This window comes from Molothrus aeneus, chromosome 23 (assembly GCF_037042795.1).
Source record: "Molothrus aeneus isolate 106 chromosome 23, BPBGC_Maene_1.0, whole genome shotgun sequence".
Classification (NCBI taxonomy): Eukaryota; Metazoa; Chordata; class Aves; order Passeriformes; family Icteridae; genus Molothrus; species Molothrus aeneus.
In genome coordinates, this window is record NC_089668.1 from 3,173,779 (window position 1) to 3,199,677 (window position 25,899).

The window sequence follows — 25,899 nt, forward strand, 5'->3', positions numbered from 1 at the left end:
TAGATTGTAGATGGATGGCAAACAAACTGGTAAAAGCCTTTATTTTTACTTAACCATCTTGACCATGTGTGCCTCTTTGTACCGTGGGCTGCAGCTGTGCGGGGTGGGAGGGAACGTGTTGGTGTTTGAGATGTACTTGCTAAGCAGAAGCCGTGTCCTCTGCCCCTTCTCCCTTTCTGGACAAATTGTTCTTGCCAAAATTTTCTACCTGTTGCAAGAGTTGCTTTCCTTCCAGCACAGTAAAATGTCGACTTCTTTCACTGTTCCTTCCCTCTCGTAGGCATCTGTAACCTCTGTACGACTGTGTATAGGACACAGCAGTCATCGATCTCTGCTGGCTATAGATACCATCAACTTGAGTGTATTGTAAACGAACTGTATTCATTTGAAAAATAAATTTTTTTTGAAATGCACGTGTGTGAGGCTTTATTTATACTTGCATCATTTTGATTTAATCCCAAAGAACGGAGCTGATATTGGTTTGGGTGGGGGTTGTGGAGGGAGGCACCAGGCATATCCAAGGAGAGAAAACTACTTACTTTCGGTCTTTTTTTTTGTATTTTAATGTATTATTTTAAAAATTTAAAGTTTAAAAAAATAATTTTAAAAATGCAAGAGCTTGTTGAAGTGCCGATAGCCATCCTGGGGCAGAATGGCTGCTGTGGAAATGGGAAACGGCTCTAGAAGTGGACACCCCCGGCTCCCTCCTGCTTTATGAGGCATTTTTTTTTAAACAGTATTATTTGTCGCTGATTTGGGCGCTGCTTTGCTGCGGTTTGCGGTGTCCCTGTCACCGATACCGCCCAGGAGCCGCCGCCGGGGCCGCCCCGCAACGGCCCCGCGCGAGCCCGGGGCGAGAGAGGGGAACGGTGAGGGGAGAGGGGGGAATCGGCCGGGAACGGTGAGGGGAGAGGGGGGGATCGGCCGGGAACGGTGAGGGGACAGCGAGGTTCGGCCGGGAACGGTGAGGGGAGAGAAGGGGGATCGGCCGGGAACGGTGAGGGGAGAGGGGGGGATCGGCCGGGAACGGTGAGGGGAAAGGGGGGAATCGGCCGGGAACGGTGAGGGGAAAGGGGGGAATCGGCCGGGAACGGTGAGGGGGAGGATCGACTGGGAACGGTGAGGGGAGAGAGGGGGATCGGCCGGGAACGGTGAAGGGAGTGGGGGGTTCGGCCGGGAACGGTGAGGGGAGAGGGAAAATCGGCCGGGAACGGTGAGAGAGCGGCCCGGCCCGGCCCTGCGGCGGGACGGGAGCATGGTCGGGCCGGAGGAGCTGAGTGCCCTCATAGCAGCCGGGGTGAGGCCCCTTCCGAGCCGGCGGCTGAGGCCTTTCCCTCTTTCTCCCTTTCCTGTCTTTCCCCTCCACCTACGGCCGGGCCCCTGTGTCCCGCGGCCCTTTGTGCCCTCTCTCCGGGCTTCCTTCCCTTCAGGAACTCCTGGGTCAGCCTTGGGGTCGGTGCTCGAGGGGCTCCGGCGCAGCGCTCTGTGCCCGGGGGGCTGGGGCAGACGTGGGATAGATGTCCCGCTGCCAAGCGATTCTGCCCCAGAACTGCCCCTGGCCGTAGATTTGGGCATCTGCAGCCCCCTCGGGAGCTCCTCGGACCTTGTGGAGTGGGGTCTGCAGTTTCTGCGTTGTGCAGGGTAAAAAAGGAGACTAAAAACTCTGCTATTCCTTGAAAGCCTTGGAGTCCCGGGGGTCCAGCCCTGGGCTAAGCCTTCAGCAGTAGCACAACAGAATCAGTCACATCCTCAGCCGTTTTTGTCCAAGCTCAGTAAATATCATATGGAAGCTGGTGCTGTGAGCAGCTCCTTGTCCTTGCAGTTACATTCCTAGGGAGGGACAGGTGGAACAGGGCTTTTCCCCCTGGCCCGGGGCAGAGGATAGCTCCCATCACCTGCCCTTGTGCTCCCCCATTTTAAGGACATGTATCTGCATTAGGCCAGGCGCCAAGTTGCAGCTTGCTGCTGCCTTTCTCCTGAAGAGCTCTGTAGTTTTTGGCTGCAGCTCCATTTCAGGTGTATTTCCATGAATAAACACACAAATCTTCTGCTCCCTTTCAGTCACCTGGTCAGCAAGATGGCCTCGCTGAGTGTAAAGCCAGGCCAGCGCTTCACCTTGCCGGACTGGAAGAACAACTCCCTCCTCATCTCGGCGGACGCCGAACAGCAGCGTTTTAATTCCCACCACATCCGGCAGGAAGGACGAGTTCTCCGCAATGACACCGGCAACCAGGTGAGCTCTCTGCCAGGAGGGCTGCTCACAGCTTTGTCAGGATAGTGGGCTGAGGAGCTGGGGGGAGTGTCTAGATTTGGGTGTATGGATGAGGAAATAAAAGGCTTTACCTGTACATTTACTCCCTGTAAACCCACCTGCAATGATGTATCTGTACTGACACTAAATCCCCGCGTGTGTTTCTCACATTCACTGCCACTGATGTTGTTCTCTGTGCTCTCCATTTGTGTAAATGACTGTGATTCCAAATGGCAACGTGTTGTATTCCTGTGAGAGGCTCAGTCAGTCCTGACAATGGAGAAAGGCTTCAGCGAGATTCACAACTACAATTTTAAAATGAGTAACAGCATTTCTCTCTAATTCCAGGCAAAATGGGATGAGCACAACAGCCGAACCCACCTCAAAGATCGTATCACCACCGTGGACAAATGGAGAGAGGCCCTGGCCAAATGCCTCAAAGACCTAGATTTGGAAATTGATGCCTTAAGCAAAGTATGTTGGGAAGGCAGATGGCTGGAAATGAACTTTCACTCTCAACATGGGATGTGAAATAATTGAGACTTGTCTTGTGCAATGGGCAAGCCCTATGTATATATTTGTCTATTTTATACTGAGATCCATACTTGATGGAATGACTTCCCGGAAAACAAACCACTGTGTTCTTGGCTGGGCCAAGCCATACCATGCAGCTGTGTATTACACGCTCCCGTTTGGATTTCTGGGTGGATTTTTTTGTTTGGACTTTTTATAAAGATCTGAAGGATAATAAGAAATATGTTAACACCATCCTCTAAAAATGCTTGGGGTTACATAGGGAATAGTGGTGGGAGATCTCTGATACCGTGAGTTTTAAATCCAGAAGCTGATGCTGCTTCTGGAATTGTTAACCCCTAGCAAGATGTGATTCCCAATGCAAATGGCAGGTGTAGAGGACTAAGGTGTTTGGCTCTGGCAATTTTTGTTCCAGACTTGATAAAAGGTTTCAGAACTGCAAAGACAATGTGAGTCCCTCTTAATGATGGTATGGGTGGGTTCTCCTTCCTTTCTCTCTCCCATCTCTAAAAGATCCCCCACACACCTGATTGATTGCTTCTTCCAGGTGAAGGAAGCAGCAGAAAATGCCATCCAGGCAAAGAACTTGTGTTTGGATGTTGCCATTGAGTGCCTGACATTCCGTGAGAGCCGTCGTGACATCGATGTGGTGAGGGATCCTGTGGAAGAGGAATTACACAAAGAGGTGAAGGTGATTGAGAAAACCAAGAAAGAGCTGCAGCAGCGAGTGGATGATGCCTTCAGACAGCTCTGGTGAGGAGTTACAGCTGTTGGTTGATGACTCTGCTCTCCTTGCTTGGCCCTAGATACTTAATGTGCCTCTAATGCCATGCTGAGATGAGCAGGGAACCACACAAGAACCCTGGATGATTTTCAGGGTCAGGGATTTGGCAGGGAAGGGTGTGTCAAAGGCAACTTCACAAGCACCATTTGGAAATTTTGTCCCAGACCTCTTGTGTCACCTGCCTTGGTTTAGGAATCAGTGGCCACGAGGTGTCAAAGCTCCCATGCCCTGATACTCTGTGGGAATCCTTCACAGCTCCATTCTCCAGGGTGATACCAGGCAGTGTTGGGCAGGTCAGGCCCGGTTCCCAGGGAGGGTGGGAGCTCATCATTCATTTCACTAAGATGGCTGATGTGTGTTGAAGGCTTTGGGAATTGTGAGCTGCCCCTGCCCTAGGCCTGCTCCCTGCTGACCCCAGCCTGGCTCTCCACAGCCTCTTAAAGGAAGCTCGTCAGCAGCTGAGCTGTGACCACCGGCACAAGGTGGAAGCGTTGGAGCTCGATCGGCAGTGCATGTCCTTCAACCCCACCTCTGGCAACATCTCCTTCAAGGTCAACCCAACACGGATCCCAGATGGGTAAGGAAAGACTCTGTCCTTGTGTGATCAAATCTGCCCCGAGCCCTAGGTTGCTTTTTCTTTCCATGCTGTGTCCAGGCTTGATGGGTACAGTTTTGGAGAGAGCTCAGAACGGAAATTGGCTGTGGCATGGGGAAGCCACAGGTTTTTGGGAGATATCTAAATTGTCACCACAAACCCAGTGCCCTGCCTCCCTCCTGCCTGGCTGTGACACTCAGCAGTGTGGTGTCACCTCTGGCACAGCTCAGGGGGACCTGCTGCACATTTTCACTTGCCTGGCATTCCTTTCCATGGTTTGGATGTGTCCCTGGTGGAGCAGATGTTGGGCCTGGTGGGGTTTAGTCTCTGAGGAGATCAAGGAAGATGTGACCTCCAGCTTTCCAGAATCATTTTGTGCTGCCACCCTGGCCTCAAGCAGGTGGTTCCTTTAAAATGTCTTGCAAATACTCAATTTATTTTCGTAACTGATTTGTTCACAGAACAACTGCACTTAGTGAGTGGGAGCTGAACAGCCGGTGCAACAAGGAGCGTGCTGAGGCAGAAATGAGAGCCTCAGTTGATCTCCGAGGAGCAATCACACTTACCATTGCCCAGGTAAACTGCTCCCTTCACCTGGAATCTGTGGTGCCATTCTGGATCTGGTGTGGGAGAGTGGCAGGCATGTCTCTGGATCTCTCTGGGAGCAGCTGCCCTCCTGGTTTAAGTAGGAGCTTGGTTATGCTGCAGAGCTTGCAGCAGTCACTGGAGGCATGTCCCTGTCCATCTATCCCCACCTTCTGGCTACTGGGGAAGTGTGACATGCACACGTGGCAGCAGCCAAACCTGGCTGGTTTTGCTCCTGGGTCTGTCCCAACCTTCCAGGCACAGGTTGGGGGTGACACAGACACCTTGCAGCCATGTGTGACTGGGGCTGTTCTCTCCTCAGACAAACAATGAGCTGGATGCTCAGCGTATAGCTACAGAGTTTGCACTGAGGAAGAGGATGAGAGACATGGAAGCAGCCCTTAGTGAGCTGAGATGGCAGGAGAAGAATGTAAGTGTTGTTTCTTTGGTCATGGACTACAACCCTGGCTGGAAACAGAGTCCCAAAGGCTCTTGGTTACATGGAAAGTGACTCAGCCTGAGCGTAGTTTCCACGTGTTTGCTGTTTAGTGGCACACACGATCCCAGCAATATCCCACCACTCACAAGTGCTTCTCTGGCACTGCTTGGCCTCACTGCCAGGTTTCAGCCTCTTTATTGTACCCCTTGTCTCAGCAGCACCATCCTGGTCCATGTAAAAGCAGAGGATTCAGTCCTCAGAAGCCCTTGAGTAAAATCTATCCCCAGCACAGCAAAATTCCCAGAGACACGGGGGCAGTTTCCCAGTCTGCATCCCGGGCTGTCCCTCATGACACATGTCTGTCCTCAGACCTTGGAGGAGATTGCTGAGATGGAGGAGGAGATCCGACAGCTGGAGGAAGATATCAAGAAGAGAACCCTGGATCTGAAAGTGGCTCACACGCGCCTGGAGACGCGCACGTACCGGCCCCACATCGAGCTGTGCCGGGACCAGGTACCCCAGCTGCCATGGTCCCTGCAGGGAGCTGAGGGGAAGGGGGCTCTGGAAAACACGGATGAGTGGTGGAGCAGCTGAGAAATGCATCCTACAGTGACATAGCAGAGCAAGGGAATAATGGCAGAGCTGGGGGAGAGGGGAAGGAGGGAACTGTGGCCTTTGTCAAAGCCCTCTTAAGTGCTGTCCCCTCCTCCCTGCAGGCTCAGTTTGGACTGACAGATGAGGTCCAGCAGCTGGAGGGGATGATCCGTGCACTCCAGCAGAAGAGGACAGAGTCACAGTGAGTGTCCTGCTGTCCAGGAACAGCAGTGCCCAGCACTGCCCTGAGGGGATGTGGCTCTGGGTGTCCCTGCTCTGGGCACACCTCCAGCACCTGCCTTTTGGGACTTGGGCTCATGAAGGGCAGCAGTGTTTGGGCTTGGTGGATGTGGGGTACAGAGGGGCTGTGCTGGGAGGGGAATGGGGCTCCCACAGCCCCTGCTTGACTCTGAATTCATCCAGGCCCTGACTGTTCCAAAAGGGACAAAAAGAAGAGTGACAAGGAAGGAACAGAAGTGCTGCTGTGGGCTGGCAGCTCCCCGGGTGCACATCTCTTGCTGCCCTCCCAGAGCAGTGTGTGGGCTGGCTATTCACTGCCCCAAACAATGGGTCTCTGATGAGTTCACTCCTTGTACAGGGCCAAATGCTGCCACAAAGTGGGAAGTTGGGTGCTTCCTGTCCAGTTTAAAATCATGGAATATCCTGAGTTGGGAGAGACACGAAAGAGTCACTGAGACCAACTCCTGGCCCTGCACAGGACACCCAACAATCCCCCCCTGTGCTTGAGAGCATTTTCCAAATGTTCCTTGAGCTGTGGCAGGGTTAGGGCTGGGACCATTCCCTGAGGAGTCTGTTCTCATTTGATCTCAACTCCTGTCCCTTCTGCTCATTCCCAGGGATGCCTTGGATGCTCTTTACAGACAACTCCACCGCATTCAGACCGATATTGGCTACAAAACCAATTCTCTGCAGCTGGACAACAAGTGCATGGACACCCGGAGAAAACTCGTGGTCCCTGTGGAGAAGTTTGACCCAGAGGTCGACGCTGTCAGCCGCACCAGGAACCTGCCGAGGGAAAGTCAGCTGGAGCTGGCTTAGCGCGCCGGGAATTGTGCAAGCGCGGGGGGAATGGAAAACTCCCGGTGATTCAGTTCCGCAGCGAGGAAAAGCGACATCTGCGTCGTGTTTGGGGAGAATGGAATTCTTCTCCTAGTTTGTTTTATAACTGTCTGGCCCTTGGATGATGTTTACAGCCTCCCGCGCTCCGAGGAGATTTATAAACAATAAAGGGCCTGTCCCCAGTTGTCATCCGCGGCGATTAAATCCAGCTGGATTCCAGGAGGGATTTAAGGGAGCAGGCGGGTGTGCTGTCGGCACCTCGGTCCTCCGGGCCGCCAGGGGGCGCCACTGTGCGCGGCAGCGCCTTCGGCCCACGCTGCCCCCTGGCTGCCCGGGGGAAGAGGGCGCCGCGCGCAGCAAGATGGCGGCCGCGGGTCCGGCCTCAGGCGCCGGGCGGCTCCCGGCTCGTCCCCGGCCCGGCCTCGCTCGGTTCCGGGGCTGCTTAGCCGGGGCGTTGTTAGGGGATTGCCTGGGAGCTGTTTTCGAAGGCAGGAGCGTCGTGAAGCTGCCGGAGCTGCTGAGTTTCCTCAAAGGGCTGGAACCGGCGCCGCCTGAGGAGGGAGGGGAGGCGGCAGGGAGCGCACGTGGAGGTGCGTGGGGGGGAGCGCGTCGGGGAGCGGGGGATGTCCCCCGGTGCCCCCTTCACACACCCCGCTGTGCACGGCACTCCGCACCCCAGAGATTCGGGTTAGACCCCAGCACTCCCCAGGACTGGCCTTTGGGGTCCAGTTTGTGTTCCACTCCCTCAGCACCCCCAGGACTGGGCTTTGAGGTACCCAACCTGCAGAATCCCCAACCCCTCAGCTCCCCCGAAACGTGGGTGCCCCCAGTGCTTAGCCCTCACCTGGTGTGGGGCATCTCTGCTGTGACTGCCCTGGCTGTTCCCTGCCCTGCTCTGTCCTGTGCCCATTCCTGATTCCCTAGGGATTCCTTAGGGACACCGCTGATGCAGAAGGCCCCGTGGTTTGCTCTGCTCGGCCCGAGCTGCTCCTATTCCAGGGAGCTGAGGTGGAGTGTGCTGGGGTGGCAGTGTGAATGGGTGTGGCAGTGCTGGGGTGTCAGCAGGGAGCAGAGGTACCAAAACTTGAGAAGAGTGAGAGAAGCACAGAGTTTTTATTTAACTCGTAGGAAATTATTGCAGCCTTACAGTGCTTGAGAGGAGTCTGCAGGAAAGATGGATGCTATTGACAAACCTTGGAGTGACAGGACACGGGGAATGGCTTCCCATTGCTAGAGAGCAGGGTTAGATGGGATGTTGGGAAGGAATTGTTCCCCATGAGGGTGGGGAGGCCCTGGCACAGGTTGCCCAGAGGAGCTGTGGCTGCTCCATCCCTGGAAGTGTCCAAGGCCAGGTTGGACAGGGCTTGGAGCAACCTGGGATAGTGGAAGATGTCCCTGCCCACGGCAGGGAGTGGAACAGGATGGGTTTTAAGGTCCCTTCAAACCTAAACTATCCTGGAAATCTGTGATTCTGTGTTGGCCTGACTCTTGTCCATATATACCTCTGGATGTCATACATCTTCTCCTGGCTCTTACTAATCTTGCAGTATATTCTTTGTCATTATAGCTGTGGATGCAGCTCCCTGGCTGTGTCTCCTGACTCTGACAACCACGGCAGTGTCAACCTCAGAGTGCCAGGGAACTTAAATTCCAGACAGGTTTGGGTTGGAAGGCACCTTAAAAATCACCCAGTGCTACCCTCTGCCATGGCAGGGACACCTTCCACTATCCCAGGTTGCTCCAAGCCCTGTCCAACCTGGCCTGGGACACTTCGGGGATCCATGGGCAGCCACAGCTGTCTCTGGCAACTTGTGACAGTCAGGCCCTGGAGATGAGGGTGGTGCTGGCAGAGGGCAGGAGCAGTTTGTCCCTGGCTGCTGGTGTGACTCTTTGCCCTCCCGTTGCAGAGTCGCTGCCCTACACGGACGACACGGCCATGAGCAGGTCGGTGGTGCAGTCACTGCTGGCCAAGCAGGAGTTTGATGAGGTTGACATGGCCAAGAGGTGAGCATGAGGCTTCCTGAAGGTGTAACCATCACTGTGACTGTCTGTGGAACGGGGGACAGGGGCTGAGGCAGACTAATGCTAATTACTAATTTTTGGAGGGGAAAAAGTTAGGAAATAGGTGGTTAATCCTTTAGTTTGTTAATCCTTTTGCTTTGCCATATCTTGGACCATGCAGCAGGATCAGCTGCAGTGTGGAGTCTGAAGCTGCCTTGACAGGGCAGCACTGCTGTGTGTCAGCCTTGTGTGTGTTCACCTTTGGGGAGGAGAATGCTTGGAGACTCCAGAAACATTTTGTTTCATGTTTATTTGTTGCTATTTATGTTTGCACTGTCCTTAATTTAGTGAGGGAATAGGAGTGAGCTCAGCTTGACTCTGTTTATGATCCGTTTCCCTGTTGAATCCCTGGCCCTGAGAGCATTTGGTTCCACTTAAGGGAAAGCATTTCTTTGTTTAGAAAACTCTTCCATTGAACTTGAACAAAAGACTTTCCTTGTGGTTGTGGCCCACGGAAATGTTTCTAGTTTGCTTCTATTTTGAGGCAGAGCTGAGAGGGAAACAAGTGGGTTATGGAAGGTGATGTTTATACATCCTTCTTTCACACTGTTCTTTGGGAATTGTTTCCTGCAGAACTGTATCTCTGAGCCCTGACTGTCCTTGATTTAGGTGTGTGTTATTAATTCACTTTAGCAAGAGCCTTCATCCAATCACAAACCCCAGTAACAGACCAAACCCCCGGGGTGTTTTCCCCCCTGCCCACACCAGGTTTGCTGAGGAGTACAAGAAGGAACCCAACAGGGGCTATGGGATGGCCGTGGTCAACGTCTTCAAGAAGCTCCTGAGCCCCAAGTGCAGCGACGTGTTTGAGCCTGCGAGAGCTCAGTTCAACGGGAAGGGCTCCTACGGGAACGGCGGCGCCATGAGGGTGGCCGGCATCCCCCTCGTCTACTCCGACATCCAGGATGTCAAGAAGGTAACGGAACATTCTGGGCTTCTCTGGGTGTCCCTGCTGCCAGGGGAGCGTCCCAGGAAGCTTTGCTGACACCGGCGTTTCTGTGGCAGTTTGCGAAGCTGAGCGCGGAGCTGACCCACGCCAACTCCCTGGGCTACAACGGGGCCATCCTGCAGGCCCTGGCTGTGCACCTGGCACTGCAGGAAGGGCTCAGCAGGGAAACCTTCCTGGAGCAGCTCATCAGCCACATGGAGCACGTGGAGGCAGATGACAAGTCTCTCAGTGATGCCCGAGCGTGAGTAGCTTGGGGAAAGCCCCAACCCTGCTTTGGTGGTTTGTTCTGGCTCTTCACATTCTCTCCTCTTCACTGCTCTCTCTGTTTGCAGGCTGGGATTTGAGGATTTACCATTTTCCAGGCGTCTCAAGAAAATCAAGGAATTTTTGGAGCTCAGCAGTGTTCCCAAAGCAGATGTATTGTTTGAGTTGGGTGAGTACCTTTCTTAGTACAAGCATTAGGAAAGCTGGAAGCAAGACTAACTTAGCAAGCCTGGGAGATGTATGTCCCCCTAGATTGCTCTTCAGCCTGTCAGGCACAGACTATGCTGGAAAAGCAGCCTGTGCTCACCAGTCAGGAATTCTGAGTCTCAACTCAGTGATTTCCTCTGTGTATTGATAGGAAAAAAATTTCTTGCTAAGATAAATTTACCTTGCATAATATTTCTTAATATTCCAAGACTCTTAAGGGCTATTGGGTCATCATGTTGAGTGGGAATGAGTAGATGTGTATGGCCAGGCTATACTGGGGTAACTGGGAATTGCTCTGCAGGATGTGAGTGGCACTGGGGAACTGGGGGCTTTCTGAGGGACAAACTTTTGCACCTTTTCCTGGTAAAATCCATGATACTGTTATGGAAAGTCACCAGTAGGAAGGGAAAAGGAAGGGAGGCCAGAGGGTGCTGACGGGGTGTGTTCCAGGCAATGGCATCGCTGCGCTGCGCTCCGTCCCCACTGCCATTTACTCCTTCCTGCGCTGCATGGACGCTGATCCTGACATTCCTGAGCACTACAACGCCCTGCAGAGAACCATCATCTACTGCATCTCCCTGGGGGGGGACACGGACACCATCGCCACCATGGCGGGGGCCATCGCCGGCGCCTACTACGGGGAGGAGCAGGTGCCCCCGAGCTGGGAGCAGAGCTGTGAGGCTTTCCAGGAGACCCAGAGGATGGCCAAGAGCCTCTATGAACTCTACTGCCAGCGGCTCTGAGTCCAGGACAGCCCCAGGGCTTTCCTGAAGGCAAAGGGATGGTCAGCTCTGCTTCCCCGGTCAGACCCAGCGGTGGATCCGCGCCATCGGCCGACGCCAGCGAGCCTCACCTGGGAAGGGGGAGCCTGCTGCTGTCAGCTGGGAGCTGGGAGCAGGAGCCAGCCTGGAAAAGAGGGGACATCCCCTTCAGTCAAGGGTCAGCTGGGAAGTGGCTGCACTTGGACAGTGGCTGCAGCTCCCTGAGTGTACACAAGTGTCTCATTTTCCATGGATTTCTGCTGCTTGCTTTGTCCACCATTGTGCCATTTGTCATTGCAGTTACTGGCGGGTGTCTGAATCCATGGACTTTCTCCCTGTTTTCATCTGCTCCTGTGTCCATGGGCTGTGTTTTGGTGGTCAGTGGCTTGTCCAGTCTCCACACCCCTGGTACAGCAGCAGGTCATTGTCAGCTGGCCAGATAAGGGATGTCACAGGAGTCACCAGAGTGTCACCTGTGCTGAGTTAGGATAATGGAGTGCAGATTTCTGGGGACATTTGTTGCCTTAAAGGCAGAATGAGAAGGGCCAGAGAAGGGATTTCTTTGCATTGCTGATGGCTCTGTGAGAGACCTTTGATGCCTGCAGACAATCCCAGCTGGCTCATTGTCCCTGCTGGGAGAGGGTGTCACTAATTGCTGCTCCTCCTGTGTCCTTGGCCCTGTGATCCAACAGGCACCTGCTGCACTTTGTGCCCCTTGCACAGCTGCTGTCACACTGCTGCAGCCACTCTGGCTGCTCCTCTGTTCCTAATCTATGTATTCTGTATTTTTAAAGTCCTGTATATGTCCAGAGCACCAAGTGAGATTCCTGTTTAAATCACAGAATACCCCAAATTGAAAGGGACCCCCAAGGATTATGAGAGTCCAGCTCCTGTGGAGTGCAGATCTGGGAGTAGAAGTAGTACAGGGGTAGAATGCCTGGTTCTGCTGCAGTCAGTCACAAAAGTGACTTGAGCAGGATGCAGGAGTTAATTTATCACAGTCTCAGCCTTTGTACTTGGTAAAATTTGCCCCAGAATTAAAGGGAAAGGTGGGTTAATTGGGGACATCAATATTGAAAAGAAGCTGGTGCTGGTGGCCAAGAACATTCTAGCACAGCTGTGTTCCAGAACTTCACATTTAAAACCTTTTCCTAGTGGAGTTGGTCAAAAAGGGAAAAACAGCTTGGGAATGGCACATCTAGAAAGGGTTGGAAGCTTTTTAATAATTGAAAACAAAAAGTCATCACATGGAAATGTTTATAAGCTTAAATGTGACAGTGTAACTCTTGTTATTTCTCCAGCATGTCTTGTGACACTGGGAAGTGGCTGTGGTGCTCCCCAGTGGTGTCAGCACGTGGTGGCTGTGTCAGGCTGCATGCACATGTGGGAATCTGGCTGCCACAGGTCCTTCCAGTTTTCCCCGTTGTCTGCTTCCTTCAAGTGCCAGTCTTTTGTGTGATGCTATAATGGGTTTTCCTTGTATAAATGGATTCTTGTCCTGGGAACGTGTGGAATTTTGGTCTGTTGTATATTTTTGTATTGTGCTGCAGATCTGAGCTGTAAAATACCAGGTTTTCCACATTATTCTGCCAGAGGAAAAACCAGATTCATTTAATTATTTAAAAGAAGATATTTTTCTTTTAAAGCAGCTTTATAATTTTAAATGTTTGGAACTCCTGACAAGCAAAGAGCTCCTATTTAAAGACTGGAGCTCTTTGAGCCTGAATTTAGATGTGTACTAAACCCTTCAGTTTCCTTGGAAAGAAGTAAAATCCCTCAGTTATCTTTGTTAAGTAGCCAGTGCTCCTGTGTTTTCACTCAAGTCATGAAGTTGTGCATCCTCAGTGCCAAGAGGACCAGGAGTGGTTCTTGGCACAAGGGTGAGTTGACACTGAGCATTGCAGGGAGGGCCTTTGGAAAGGCCCCTTTTCCTTCTCAGCCTGTGGAAGGAGTTCAGGTGCTGGAATCCAGCACGTGAGGATGGTGCAGAGAGCAGGGAATTCACTGGGAGCCTCGTGCATGGCAGCAGGAGGATGGCTTCTCCTTGGAATGGGCTGGGTGTCAGCCAGGCTTCCCTGGAAATGTTTCACCCCTTAAGGTGAGATCAGATGGGAAAACACATTTTCTTCTCTTTGGACTGTGAACCTGTGAAGGTGCAAGTGATTCACCAGTCCTGAGTGTTCCTGACGCTCTCAGGATTGAGGCTGGCTGTGCACAAGGTGTGTGATGTAGGATAAAAAAAATAATGGAAAACAAACCACACAGAAGGGAAAGGGAATCCCTAAGACTTCAACTTGAATCCCTGAAATTAATCATCACCAGGCTGGAAGGATCTGGGTTTCAACCTTTTCTAAAACTGAATTTCTGGAGACAGGAGTCTTTTCCTTAATCACAAGAAACATGCAGTAACTTTTTGCATAAGGATATCAGTTAGGGAATCTGCTGGGAATGAGCAAGATCTCTTACAATAGAGTGTAAGAGAACTGTATGAGGCAGAGCAAGACCCAGGACAAAGCACAGGTGAGCCCACCTCTATACAATAAGTTTTATTGATGTTTGTCAATACAATCAAGTACTGCAGTTTTAGTTGTGAAGAGCAGGTCAGTTTTGGGTCACAAAGAGTGCATTTTAAACCAACTTTTACTAGGACAGTGCATGTAGTAAGTATTTACAAAACTAAAAACCTCTATATACTAGGTTAGAAATGAAGATACTAGAGGCAAATTTAAAAAAAAATAGTAAGAATTTGTATATAAAAATGCACATTGTAATGCAGTTTTCAGCATTAAAAATAGACATACCTCATCCAACCCAACCTTTTTTATTCTTGTGATTGAAACCAAAATCCCACGCGCTCACACACACGACAGAAAATAATCCTTTCTGCTGGCTAATATGTACTCAATATTCCAGAAAAAAAAAATCCTTCTGGAGAGTGAACAGCCTCCCTCATCCTGTGCATCGTTTTTTTTTTTTTTAGCCTAACTATGTGCGTGTAATATCTTTGCTTTCCATTAGTGTGTAAATGTAAGAGGTTAAATAGCTGCTAGGGGTGATTATGGGTTTGCTCTGCACGTGATAGGAAAGTGGAATTACAAAACTGTATCTACAGCACAAACTTAATCTGGGGGTGGCTACAGTGAGGAGTTTGGTCGTTGCTTTTTGCCAGCTCGAACGAGAAGTTTGGAATGAAGCAGCACAGAACAAGAAGAGATGGGCTGTAGATTAGGCACAGTATAAATAAGTTGCTTTGAGGAGCAGGATGAAGCTCCCACCAGGCGTGGCAGCTCCTGGCCCTGCACGAGGCTGGACCAGCTCAAATCCCTCTATTCTCCAGAGAAAAGGAGCCAAATCCCCTCCCAGCATCCTCTCCTACCAAACCTGTGTCTGGAAAAATCATCTGAGCTTCCACTTTTTATTTAAGGGACTGTTCCTGCTGGGATATAACCTGTTGGGATCACAACCCAAATGGTCCTGACCATGCCCTCAGGAGTTAAAAGTGTCCAGTGGGATCAGACAGCTTCCAGCTTGGAGGTTCATCTCTGCATGAAACTTGCAGCTTTAAGGAGAGAAATTCACAGGGAAAAGATCCCAGGGATGGGACACACAGCCCCAACAGGCAGTGCCCAGAGCACTGGCCTTCCAACTGCAAATTTCCTTCTTGAGTTTCTTAATTTCAGGGTAGGTGAGTTTTTAAAAGGAAGGCCTGAATGGCAAGAGGCAGAAACACAGGACAGGCTTGAGGAGAAAACAAACAAGCAAAACAGAAATAGAAAAAGAAAAGTTGTTTAAATATCTCATAGAGTCCATCTGGAAAACAAGCCCAGTCCCAGTCTTGCTACGTTTCTTTGGCCATCAAACAGGCTTTGGGAAAATGCAAAGGTCAGAGCTGGTGACCAAATTGTTGCTGTTTCTCAGGGATGTGCCTTTGCAGAAGGACATGCAGTGGGATATGCACATGGATTGACTTCAGCAGCATGCTCCTGGCCTGGGATGAGCAGCATCCCTGTCCTGGAAGTGGCAGTGACTGTTCTACTGTGAGAAAACCTGCAAAGCCACAGGATCTGTGTGGGGCAGTGCCATCATGCCTGGCCCAGAGCCCTGCAGCTCATGCTCAGGTCAGAAATGCTCCAAGCATTAGAGAGACAAAGTGGTAACAACAGGCAAATGTTGATTTCTTTAACCTAAGTCACAGAGTGGCCCCTGGGCTGGTGCCCTGTCACAGGTATTGCACTACACTTGTAAGTGATGTTCTTCAATGGGTCATAGCACCGTGGTGAAATCACTGTGTGGAAAGTTAGAACCAGCACTGTTTTTTCTTAATTCAAAGATCCCCAGAGGAAGGGGGGACACCAATGCAAGAGTTCACACATCCCAAAATAGTGAGACAGGAAAAGCAAGTTGTCCATCAGTGGCACTTCCTTATGTCACACCAGCTGGCAGCACCGTGAGCTAGGCTTGCACTGCCATCCTCGTGTGGGCAGAGATGCTCCTGAGGCCAAGCAAGTCTTTGGGCTGCAGAGACAGACGGGACAGGACCAGCCCTTGGACTTCCCAGCAGGTGAAAGGAGAGAGCAGATCGTTGTTCATCACGGGGTCCCAGCTTCCCTCACTGCCTTTGGAACCGGTCATGGCATCCTCCCAGGTACCAGTGCCTGGATGATTTTATTCCTAAAGGTGCTGGGGGGGAGGGTTAAAAATAATATTTACTTCTTAGAAGAAGGTGCTTATGCAAAGTGTTCCACTCTTTAGGATTATAAATCCAACCACACTGAATCTGGAGTGAATCGGAGAGACTGCCCCAAAGCACAGTCTGGAAAAACAGGCGTCAGCAAGCCTGGAACTTGGGCATCTGATGGTTTGGAAGGAAATTTCTCAATCCAGCGTGGATCCCTGCTGCTCTATGGGTTTGTGTAAGTGCCTGGGACCCTGCGTTGGTTACCAACACATTAGCCATGACACAGCTGGATTTATTTATCTAGCATTCCAAATGGGAAATGAGGGCACTTGATACAGACCATGGGGGTCTGGTCTTCCTCTCTGGATGGCCAGATCCTTGCCATCCCAAGTGTGTTCCTGTGTTTGATGTCCAGTCACTGGGGTACTTATTCCAAATATGCTTTGTTGAAGAAGTCACTCCCCTCCCTCCCTTCTCCCTCCCCCAAAAAAAGAAAGATAGATGGATAGATGTCTCCTTCCCGATTACCCTCTTGACTCATGGATCAAACAGTGTGAAGCAAGGTCCCATGACAATGTCTTGCGCGTTCTTCCCAGTGATTTTTCTTTTTTGTATTAATTTTAAAACACTTTTTTATCAAAAAAAAAAAGAAGTTTATGGCTAAAGTGGGTGAAAAGGAAACGTGCCCAACAGCTGTTATGTGGGGCAGAGCAGGAACCCGGAGAAGGAGGAGTGGATGTATTCCGTGGAGTACAACCCATTGGCCTGGTCCGAGGGCATCTGTACCCAGACCTGGTCGTTCTCCTTGAGTTCAAGCACGGCACTGCCCGAGGCCTGGTCCAGGTACCCCTTTTTGTACTCATCGTAGGTGTAGGTGGCCGGCACGTTGTTCTTATACAGAGCCACCCAAACGTTGGTCCCTTTAACGTGCACGTGGTAGGCAAAGTAGTAGATTCCGGATACGGGGCAGGTGAAGATCCCGGTGACCGGGTTGTAGCCATTGTGCCCGTTGTACAAGGTCCGGTCAAACTTGACGGGCATGCCGGATGCGGGGAAGGGGGAGGTGAGGATGGCAGTGAAGGCCGGCGCGATGCGGGCAGCGAGCTCTCCTCGGCCGTACTGTGGCTTGCCTGGCTTCCCGTTGCCCAGCACAGCCCCCTCCACGCCACCGTCCGGCAGGTGCAGCCCCGCGATGCCCGTCTCGTCCAGCACTCCTGGCGCTCCTGGTGGCCCAGGTGGCCCCGGTGGCCCTGGTGGCCCGTTCAGCCCCGGTGTTCCTGGCATTCCGGGTGGGCCGATGGGTCCGGCCAGGCCAGGCTCGCCGGTCTTCCCCTCGCCGGGAATGCCAGGGAGCCCAGGCTCCCCTTTCAGGCCTGGTAGCCCCTGAGGCCCCATGGGGCCAGCAGGTCCTTGCAATCCCGGGATGCCGGAGGGGCCCCTCAGCCCTGGCTGCCCTGGGATCCCACCGTCCCCTTTGGGCCCGGGGCCGCCCGTTAATCCAGGCACCCCCGGAAGGCCGATGAACCCCGGTTCACCTTTGGGGCCCGTTGGGCCGGGAGGTCCCAGTGACCCGGGCAGGCCCCTTTCTCCCGGCACCCCCGGCTTCCCCGCGAAGCCGTTCGGGCCCTGGTCGCCGCGTATCCCCGGCATTCCCGGGGGCCCGCTCGGCCCCACGTCCCCCTTGGGGCCGGGCAGCCCGTGCTTGCCCGGCAGCCCCATGGACCCCGGCGGGCCCGGCGGGCCGATGATGCCGGCAGGGCCTGGCTCGCCCGGCTCGCCATCAACGCCGGGCTCCCCCTTATCGCCGATGGCTCCCTGTGCCCCGGGCTGCCCGCGGTCTCCTTTCAGGCCGGGCATGCCCGGCTTCCCATAGCCCGTGGGGCCTGGCAGGCCAGGGAGGCCACGGATCCCGGGCTCTCCCTTCGGTCCCATGGGGCCCTGTATCCCCGGCACCCCCGCGACGCCCGGGACACCGATCCCATCGATCCCGGGGGGTCCCCGCGGCCCCACAGGGCCGGGCTCCCCGGTGACACCCGGCCCGCCCGGGGGACCCATGTCGCCCTTGTCCCCGGGCGCTCCCGGCAGCCCATCGAGGCCAGGCTTCCCAATGCCGGCGGGCCCGGGGGGCCCCGCAGGGCCGGGAGGGCCCCCGTTGCCCCGGGGCCCCGGTAAGCCTGGCTTCCCCACGCCGTTTTCACCCTTCATCCCTCGTTCTCCGCGGGGACCCGGCTCTCCTTTCGGGCCAGGCTCTCCCCGAAACCCGGGCAGGCCAGGGCCGCCCTGGGGACCCGGCTTCCCATTGACAGAGAGGCCGGCTGGCCCGGGCAGCCCCGGCGGGCCGGGCAGTCCCCTCGGCCCTTGCTCCCCACGCATGCCGGGCTCACCCTTGGCTCCGGGCATCCCTTTCATACCCGCCTTCCCGGGGAGTCCTGGGATGCCCGGTTTCCCAATGCCCGAGAAGCCCGGGGGCCCAGCAGGCCCAGGCTGGCCGTGCATTCCTGGCTTCCCTGTGCCCGGTTTTCCGGGGTAGCCGGGGGGCCCGGGAGGTCCACGAGGGCCAGGCTTCCCTGGCGGTCCTGGCTCGCCTTTGAGGTCCATGGGCAGCAGTGGCGGCATGTCTGTGGAGAGAGGAGACACAGAGTGTCATTAGAGCTGGCCCTGGGCAAGGAGTGTCCTTGGGATCTTGGAACCGGGGTCTCTGAGTGGCCTGGGCTGGGCTTGAACGGGGACCCTTCCACTGAAACATGGCCACAGCAGCTTCCTGGGCCCCTACAGCATCAGCAGGGCTGTCCTGAGGGGAGGCCAAAGCCCAGAGTTCTCTCATTCCAGCTTCACATCCCTCCATGATGTCCGGTGCCACCATGGAAGGTGCCAGTGCTTGCTGTCAGCTCTGGCAGGGCTATTTAGTGATGAGTTACTGCAGGGTGGTTTTGGAGCTGGATTCAAACCTCCTGCTGCCTTGCTTCCCAGCGGCCTCGAAAGCACCGTGGGATTCAGTTGTTCCTGCCTGGGTTCAGCTGAGAGGATGACGACAGAGCGAGCCAAGACTGGGGATAATCCCTCACCCCGTCCCGCGAGTCCAGGGCCTTGGGAGACCTTTAATCCTTTTGGATTAAAAAGAAAACTCTTGGACATGTACTCCAGAGCCTGAGGAGGTGATGGATGTATGGGTTAGGCCATGCCTACAGTGCTTGCTGGCACAGCTCCCGAGTCCAGCAAGGCAGAGAAAAACCAAAAAGCAAAAAAGCTCTGGGGATGGAGCAGAAGCCAAGAGCTGGGAGGGAAATGCAGCCTCAGCTCCGTCCAAATGAGTCAGCCCAGCTGGGAATAGGCCGCAACCACTTGACATTTCAAGAATTTATTGAGGTCTTTTGCAAACGGATATAAGAAAGAAACTAATGGGCTGAGAGACTCCAAAGGCAAGGAGAGGCAGATGACATGCCCACCACAGCTCAGCATGGAAAGCACAGACGTGAGCATAAATAACTCCTCGAGGCTGGCCCAGGCAGGGTGTCACCTCCCACGTGACACCAGGAAAGGGTGAGAAAGAATAAATCTGACAAACTCTTTTTTGGGCAGTTTGAAATGAAGGAAATACTCGACAGTCACATGTGCACGTGATGATGGTGAGAAATGCAAAAGGCAGAGGAAAGGGCTATGACATTTTGCGTGAATTTAAATCAAAACTGCCCGAGGGAGATCATTCCAGTTGAGAAGAGATCTATATGGACAAGTTCCTGGGATAGGGATGGATCCTGCCTGGGGTGGGAGCAGGATACAAGGTCTGCCAGTCTGGCCCCCTCGGTGAGCCAAGCTGGGCTTTGGGAGCATGGACACACGTGGTGCTGGGATCTGCCAGCACGGAGATTTCCTCAGTCAACGGGAAAAGCTTATGGGAGATTTGAGACACGTGAAAAGAATAACTGTGGCAGCAGCAGGCACAGCTCCCGGAGCATCAGAGGTGGCTTTGCCTGCCCTGAACACAGCAATTAGCTCTGGCCCTTCCCAGCCTGGTGCTGCTGTGTTTTCCTTGGGTAATAGAAACACTTTTAGAGCTTATCTATAAATCAAAGCCTGGCCCACGTCCCCAGCTGTAGCTGTGGTCACTTGGCTCTCTTGATGAAGGAAATACTTGTCTGTCATGACATTGCCACTGGATTTCTGCAAACTTCTGCTCCTCACCCAGGAAAACGGTGTGGAAAAGAGGGCAAGGGAGCTGTGCCGTGCTGCACTATTTCTGGGGTTTGAATTCTGGAAAAAAATTCTCCAGTAAATGATTTCAATGTGTTTTCTCCCCCTACTTTTTCTTTTTAATTTTTTATTTTCCTGCAATGGTTTGAAATGAATTCGTTTTCTAGGTCATTTTGCATGGAATCAGAACAAGGATCTACAGCTGAGCCCACGAAGGAAGGAAAAAGCACACACACACTCTCTCACACAAGGCAGTGGAGAGAAACGCCAGGCGGGAGCTGCCAGCTTGCAGGCGGCCAAAAAAGCAGACGGGAAAACCAAACCGGGGCCGTCAGCGCAGAGAAACTGGGACACTGCAGCCCCACTGGTGTCCGATTTCAAAAGCCCATGTCTTACCACAGACACATGTCTCGGAGCTCTGCACTTCACAGCACCAGCGTGGGGTTCTGTGCTCCCCTCAATGCATGAACTGAGCTGCTGTGAATGCTAACAGAGCCAGCTGGGGCAGCGGGAGGGGGACAGGGCAGGAATGACCCCTGGGAGCTCCCACCGCAGAGCATCCCAGCTCCTGAGGAGCATGGACGTGGCCAGGTGGGTGCTGCAGCCCCTCTGGAGCTGTGTTCATCCCGTTAAGGACCTGTCCTGCCTGGAGAGGGGAACCAACAGCACAGCCTGGCCAGCAGAGGAACAATCCAGCGGGATGGGAAGTGGTTCCCAGCCATGAGCAGCCAGCAGTGGGTCTGGCCAGCACGGCCAGATGACACTGCAGGAAGGAGAGGTTGGCTGCTCTGTGGCGGAGCCCGGCCGAGCTTGTTCCAGAGCTGCTGCCAAGCTCTGTCTCGTGAGAGAGTTTCACAGGCTCACAGGGATGTTGTGTGGGATCAGTGTTTTAGCACCTCTCATGCTGTCTCCCAGCAGTGGGTGCCCCAGCACAGCACTCGTTCGTGGGTTTACCTGGCTGCAGGGCCATCGACATGGTTGAAATTAAGCCAAAATAAACCCCCAATGTGCAAATCTCTGCTTCAATGTTCTGAGCATTTCAGCATTCAGCAGCATCTCCTCCCCTGAGCTCCCTCTGTGCTCTGGGGCAGCTATTTTTGGGTGAGAAAAGGTGTCTGGCACCCTGAAGAAACCTGTCACTCACCAGATGGCACCTGGAGGCAGGAGGGAACCCCCCAGCCCCGGGGCCAGGCTGGGGCAGCCGGGGGGCCCTGCACAGCTCCCCCCGGGCCGGGGTAACCTGCAGGGGCACGGCACAGCCCTGCGCCGTCGCGGCGAGTCAGCTGAGCTCCCCAAGCAGGGCAGAAGGCCAGCAGGGATTTTCCTTGCCAAATTAGAGGTTAAGCAGAGATGGGAGCTCGGTGGGATCCAGGAGGCACCGGCTTCCCCAGCTGCCTCTGTGCGGCCCCACAGCCGGTGGCTCGGGCTGCAGCTGTCCCTGCGTCCCTCTCTCCTGTCCCCCACCTGTCCTCTCCTTCCCAAGGGTTTTAGAGGAGTAATGTCCAAGGGACTTCTGTGCTCGGCCCTGCCTCAGCGTCCCCTCTGCCTGGTCTAACCTGGCAGAGCTTGTCCATACCTCTCCTTGCCCCAGCCTGGCGCACTCTGCTCTCCCCACCATAGGCAGCATTGCTCAGAGGCAATGCAAGTCACTCCCATGCATAGGAAGAAGGGAAAAAAGAAGGGAGAACAGCAGGGAGAGATTTGAATCCAGTCCCACCAGCAGCTGAAGTGTTCCTGTGCTACGCTGGAAGGTTTTGGCTCTGGCTGGGATTCAGGGAGCAGCTTTACAACAGCTGGGAAGGGGGCAGGGAGGGGGGCCTTGTAGCACACTTCAGCTCCAGGTTTTGCTGTGTGTTTTCTGACACATGTGCTGGGCTGAACTCCTGATAAGCCATTCAGCCCTCCAGTAAATCAGCCACCGGTGGCCCAGCCTTCTCTGGTTTCTCCTCCCAGAGCCAAGACTTCAGCTCCTGGGAGGGTCCAGGTCCATGACAACCCCTAGGGAGGCTCCAGTGGCTCTTCCCAAGGGCCAAGCACCGACCTGGCAGGCCTGGATACCTGAGCCCAGCAGGGCCCCATCCCGTGGTGGTGCCAGCACTGGGGTGGGTGCAGGAAGGGCAGCTGGGGACAAGGGATTATGGAAGGCTGGGGGTGCTGGAGCCCCGGCTGTGCAGAGCAATGACCCTGGTGCCTCTGCCCCTCTGGGTGCACATCACTCAGTGGGGAGTGATTCAACATGTCTGGAGTTTCTGGTTGCTGCTCTCCGAGAGAGGAAATGTCTCTCTTCTGCTCTTCCCTTGCCAGGCTGGGTCTCAGCGCCAGCCTTGGCACTCTTTCCTTTCCCAGCTGGTGCAAAATGCAGACAGGGAAACGGAATAGGTGGAGGAGTGGAAAAAGCCTTGCCAGAACAGCTCAGGTTTAACAGCAGGGAAAGGCAGAGACAGCGAGTGCTGGGGCTTCTGTGCCTCCTGCTGCTGGGGATGGGCAGGAGGGCAGGAGCCAGAGGCTGGAGGGTCCCCTGTGTCCCCTGGCTCCCAGACCAAGGTGCCCTCCCAGCCCCAGCAAAGGGCTTCACTTCCCTGCTGAGCTGCGTCCACCCTGTCCCTGGGTTAAAGACCCAAATGATCCGGCCATGCTTGGCCAAGTGTTTTGGACAGCAGCACCCTTGGCTGTGCCAGGCAGCTTCCAGGAGCCTGAAGGGTGGAGAGTGACAAGTGCCCCGTGGCTGTGAGGTGCCACATCCCCTTCCCACTGCCCCGTGTCCTTACACAGTGCCACAGAGTGCATCCCTTACCCAGGTACTGCCCTTTGCCTTCACGGAACGGGGGTCCCAGGGGTCCCTTCACCATGGGCTGCATGTACTTGACTTGAGCGTAGCCCCCCACGCCGCCTCCCGCCGCCGAGCCGGGGCCCATCAGCATCACCAGCGTGCCCAGCATCACCGGCAGCGCCACGACGTCCGGCAGCATCCTGCTCCCACGGCTCCTGCAGACAAAGCAACAGTGACATTGGGTACACACACCCCTCACCAGGACCAGCTGGGAGTCCAGGAATGATCCCCATGGGAACAGGACTCCCTTGAATTTGCCTTTTTGTGGGGCAGGTATCCTGAACACGTTGCCCCTCCTGACACAGCAGAGCTGGGTGATGCATGGTGAATACAGTTTATAGAATAGAATCCCAGAATCACTGAGGTTGGAAAGGACCTCCAAAACCATTGAGCCCAACCTGTGACTGATCCCCACTTGTCACTAGCCCAGAGCACTGAGTGCCACATCCAGTTGTTCCTCAGACACCTCCAGGACTCCACCACTTCCCTGGGCAGCCCCTTCCAATGCCTGACAGCCCGTTCCACAGAGAAATTCTTTCTGATGTCCAACCTGAACCTCCCCTGGCACAGCTGGAGGCTCTTCCCTCATCTTGCACTGTAACCAGCCATAGGGATGCCCAGTGGAGTCTTACAGAGGCTGCCCTGAGTTTCTGTGGTAACTCTCACATCCCTTATGCATATCTAGCAAATATAAGAGGTGGTAAAAAGGCAGATGAGACCTGCAAGCCCACTAAGCCCAGCATTGCTGTCACATCCCTCAAGTGAGCAGGGGCTCCTCTCACTTGGGACCCTGTGGGAAGCACAAGCTGCCACTGCCAAGCCCTGCCTTCCCTGGGGGCAGGGAAGGGTGCTGAGCCTCCCGAGTGGGTGCTGAACCTCTCAAATGGGTGCTGATCGTCCTGAGTGGGTGCTGAGCATCCCAAATGGGTGCTGGGCCAAACCCACAACATGGGAACCAGAGATTTGCCGTGTTTGTGGCTCAACTGCGGCGCTTTGCGGGCAGCGCCGGGAACTCGCGCAGAGGACGAGGGATGGGAGCAGCAGCCTCAGCCTTAAGTGCCTGTTTATTTAAAATAAACCCTCTTTATAAATATTCTCTTCCTCCAGCAACTCTCCCTGTCAGCTCCACGTGTGGAGCTGCAAACATATTGATTTGCAAAGAACATTTATTTTCGGAAGCTTAAACAACACGTGACGCCAAAGAGCTTTTTGCTGCTTTTCCTCCTTCTCGCAATAATTGACCTGTGGTGGTTATTAATGAGAATTAAGCTCCTGGCCTGTCCTGCCAGGGAGCAGGGGCAGGGCTGCTGCATGCTGGGATTTCATCGGAATTTCCTGAATCGCTTTTGCTGAAGCAGCAGTGGAAAAAAAAAAAAAAAAAAAAAAAAGCTGCAGCCTAGAGAAAAAACAACCCAAATTAAAACAAAATTAAAGCAAATTAAGTCAAGGGAGCAGGGAGCCCTGGCATGGGATTGTTCCTGATGCCACAAGGGCTTGGCAGGTTTTTGGAGTCTCCAGGGACGAGGCAGCCTTGACAGCTGCTCTTGTGCCTGGAAAATGGTCTGGAGTCAGCTGAGGGCTGGAGGGGACAGGGATGGCCCTGCCATTAGCAGCTCGATGGACCCTGTGAGGATGCAGGTGGCTGTGGCAGATGCTGGAAGGGGAACTCTGCTCTGCCCATCCCACCAGAACCACAGGCCCAGAGCGGTGCCATTCCCACTGAGACACCAAAGCTGTGGCTGTGGGTTGGGTGGCACTGCCAGGGACAGGGGTGACAGCCACCCCCAGCCTCCTTGGCAGCACGGCCAGGGCCTCGCCGGCATTATTGTTTTTCTGTCTTCAGGGTCGAGGAGAGGAACGCTTCTTTTTATGAAGCATTATTTTACAAGGATTTGTTTAAGGGGAAAAGAATCCCATTCTAAGGGATTGCAGCTGTAAAAATACAGTTTCTGTTAAATAAAAGAGGAGAACAAACCCCTGAATCAGCTATTTACTTGTTTTCCTTACCTGGTATGACCCCTGTGCCTCCATCTCACCTCCCTCCCTTCCTAGCTCTCTCCTCTCCCACCTGGATTCACCCCTGCTCCTCCCGTTTTCTCAGGATGCTGCCATGGGAGCAGCACCCTGGGGTGGTTCAGCCCCTTGCTCCTGGGCATTGCATCCTCCTGCTGTGAGACCTCAGCCTTTGGAGAGATGTGGGATGCAGGGAAAATGGAGCCAGAGGGAAGGGAGAGGGAGGACAAGGGAATCTGACACGGTTTCATTGTATATTGGATATGAAACTGAGTTCCCTGCTCTGTGTCCTCTGTCACCCTCTTGATTCAGCCAGGTCATTCCAACTGCCCCAGTCTCTGCAGAGCAGCAGGGGAAGCCTGGCCTGAGCGCCCAGGTACGTGTCCCTCAACAAAAGGGGTCTCTGGTGCTGAGCTGTCCCCCCCAGGCCGTGCCCGGCACTGGGGCAGGAGGCCTCCTGCTACCCGCGCTCTCCAGGCAGTGATTTAATAACAATAAAATGGAAACATCTGGAGTCTCATATGATGGATAAAGTGTGCACAACGTGCTTGTGGAGAGGCTCTTTCATGCTTGAAATCTCCTGTGTTATGAACTGATAATTAATCACACGGAGCAGCCACACGATGCTCCCATCTCGCCTGGCAGGTCGTGAATGGTGGCAGGTCCATCATGTGTATGGGGTGGCTACAGACAGACAGACAGACAGACAAGGGTCACCTGCCCATCCTCCTGGGGGTCCCCTGCCTGTCCTCCTGGGGTCTGGGGTCAAGAACCTGCTCTTGTATGGTCAACAGAAATCCCATGAGATTCATTTTTTTTCCCACTTGGACCAGGGGAGATGCTTTGGGGGTCCTGTGCTCCCGGCTCACTCCACTCTGCCTGGGCACTGCAGCCACCATACTGGGCACTGTCCAGCCAGGCTGCTGTCCTCCAGAGGCAGCTCCAGCCCCCCAGCACACTCCAGTACAACCAAAACCATCCCTTGACGCAAAGCCAAGCCCAGCAGGAGCTGCTGAGCCAGGAGGGTTCATACAGGGGCAGCACTTGAGGGGTCCCTGCTGTTCTCTGGGGATGCTGGAGCAG

The 25,899-nt window shown here is 54.1% G+C and overlaps 3 protein-coding genes across 4 annotated transcripts in view; 2 read left to right on the forward strand and 1 right to left on the reverse strand.

Annotated features, from left to right (window-relative positions):
- The first annotated feature begins 2,061 nt into the window (after positions 1–2,061).
- TEKT2 (tektin 2) lies at positions 2,062–6,862 on the forward strand. Its single transcript, XM_066564859.1, has 9 exons — positions 2,062–2,233; positions 2,600–2,725; positions 3,333–3,538; positions 4,003–4,146; positions 4,626–4,740; positions 5,072–5,179; positions 5,558–5,701; positions 5,905–5,984; positions 6,640–6,862. The coding sequence occupies exons 1-9, from the start codon at positions 2,078–2,080 to the stop codon at positions 6,839–6,841; spliced, it is 1,281 nt and encodes a 426-aa protein (XP_066420956.1). The 5' UTR covers positions 2,062–2,077; the 3' UTR covers positions 6,842–6,862.
- Positions 6,863–7,204: 342 nt separating this feature from the next.
- ADPRS (ADP-ribosylserine hydrolase) lies at positions 7,205–12,900 on the forward strand. Its single transcript, XM_066564657.1, has 6 exons — positions 7,205–7,452; positions 8,770–8,866; positions 9,632–9,839; positions 9,929–10,113; positions 10,205–10,305; positions 10,794–12,900. The coding sequence occupies exons 1-6, from the start codon at positions 7,224–7,226 to the stop codon at positions 11,084–11,086; spliced, it is 1,113 nt and encodes a 370-aa protein (XP_066420754.1). The 5' UTR covers positions 7,205–7,223; the 3' UTR covers positions 11,087–12,900.
- A 735-nt stretch (positions 12,901–13,635) lies between these two features.
- Positions 13,636–25,899, reverse strand: part of COL8A2 (collagen type VIII alpha 2 chain) — a 30,036-nt gene continuing 17,772 nt past the window's right edge. For both annotated transcript variants that reach the window (XM_066564655.1, XM_066564656.1), the window contains exons 2-3: positions 22,768–22,958; positions 13,636–18,400 (exon numbers count right to left, since the gene is read on the reverse strand). In XM_066564655.1, the coding sequence (XP_066420752.1) occupies positions 16,479–18,400; positions 22,768–22,942 (2,097 nt within the window). In that variant the 5' untranslated portion in view covers positions 22,943–22,958 and the 3' untranslated portion in view covers positions 13,636–16,478. The remainder of the gene's footprint in view (positions 18,401–22,767; positions 22,959–25,899) is intronic.

Coding starts and splice junctions, on each gene's coding strand:
- TEKT2 (XM_066564859.1), top strand. CDS start 2,078: ATGGCCTCGCTGAGTGTAAAGCCAGGCCAGCGCTTCACCTTGCCGGAC. Junction 2,726..3,332: donor AAATTGATGCCTTAAGCAAA/GTATGTTGGGAA, acceptor TGCTTCTTCCAG/GTGAAGGAAGCAGCAGAAAA. Junction 3,539..4,002: donor GATGCCTTCAGACAGCTCTG/GTGAGGAGTTAC, acceptor GGCTCTCCACAG/CCTCTTAAAGGAAGCTCGTC.
- ADPRS (XM_066564657.1), top strand. CDS start 7,224: ATGGCGGCCGCGGGTCCGGCCTCAGGCGCCGGGCGGCTCCCGGCTCGT. Junction 7,453..8,769: donor GGCAGGGAGCGCACGTGGAG/GTGCGTGGGGGG, acceptor CTCCCGTTGCAG/AGTCGCTGCCCTACACGGAC. Junction 8,867..9,631: donor GAGGTTGACATGGCCAAGAG/GTGAGCATGAGG, acceptor TGCCCACACCAG/GTTTGCTGAGGAGTACAAGA.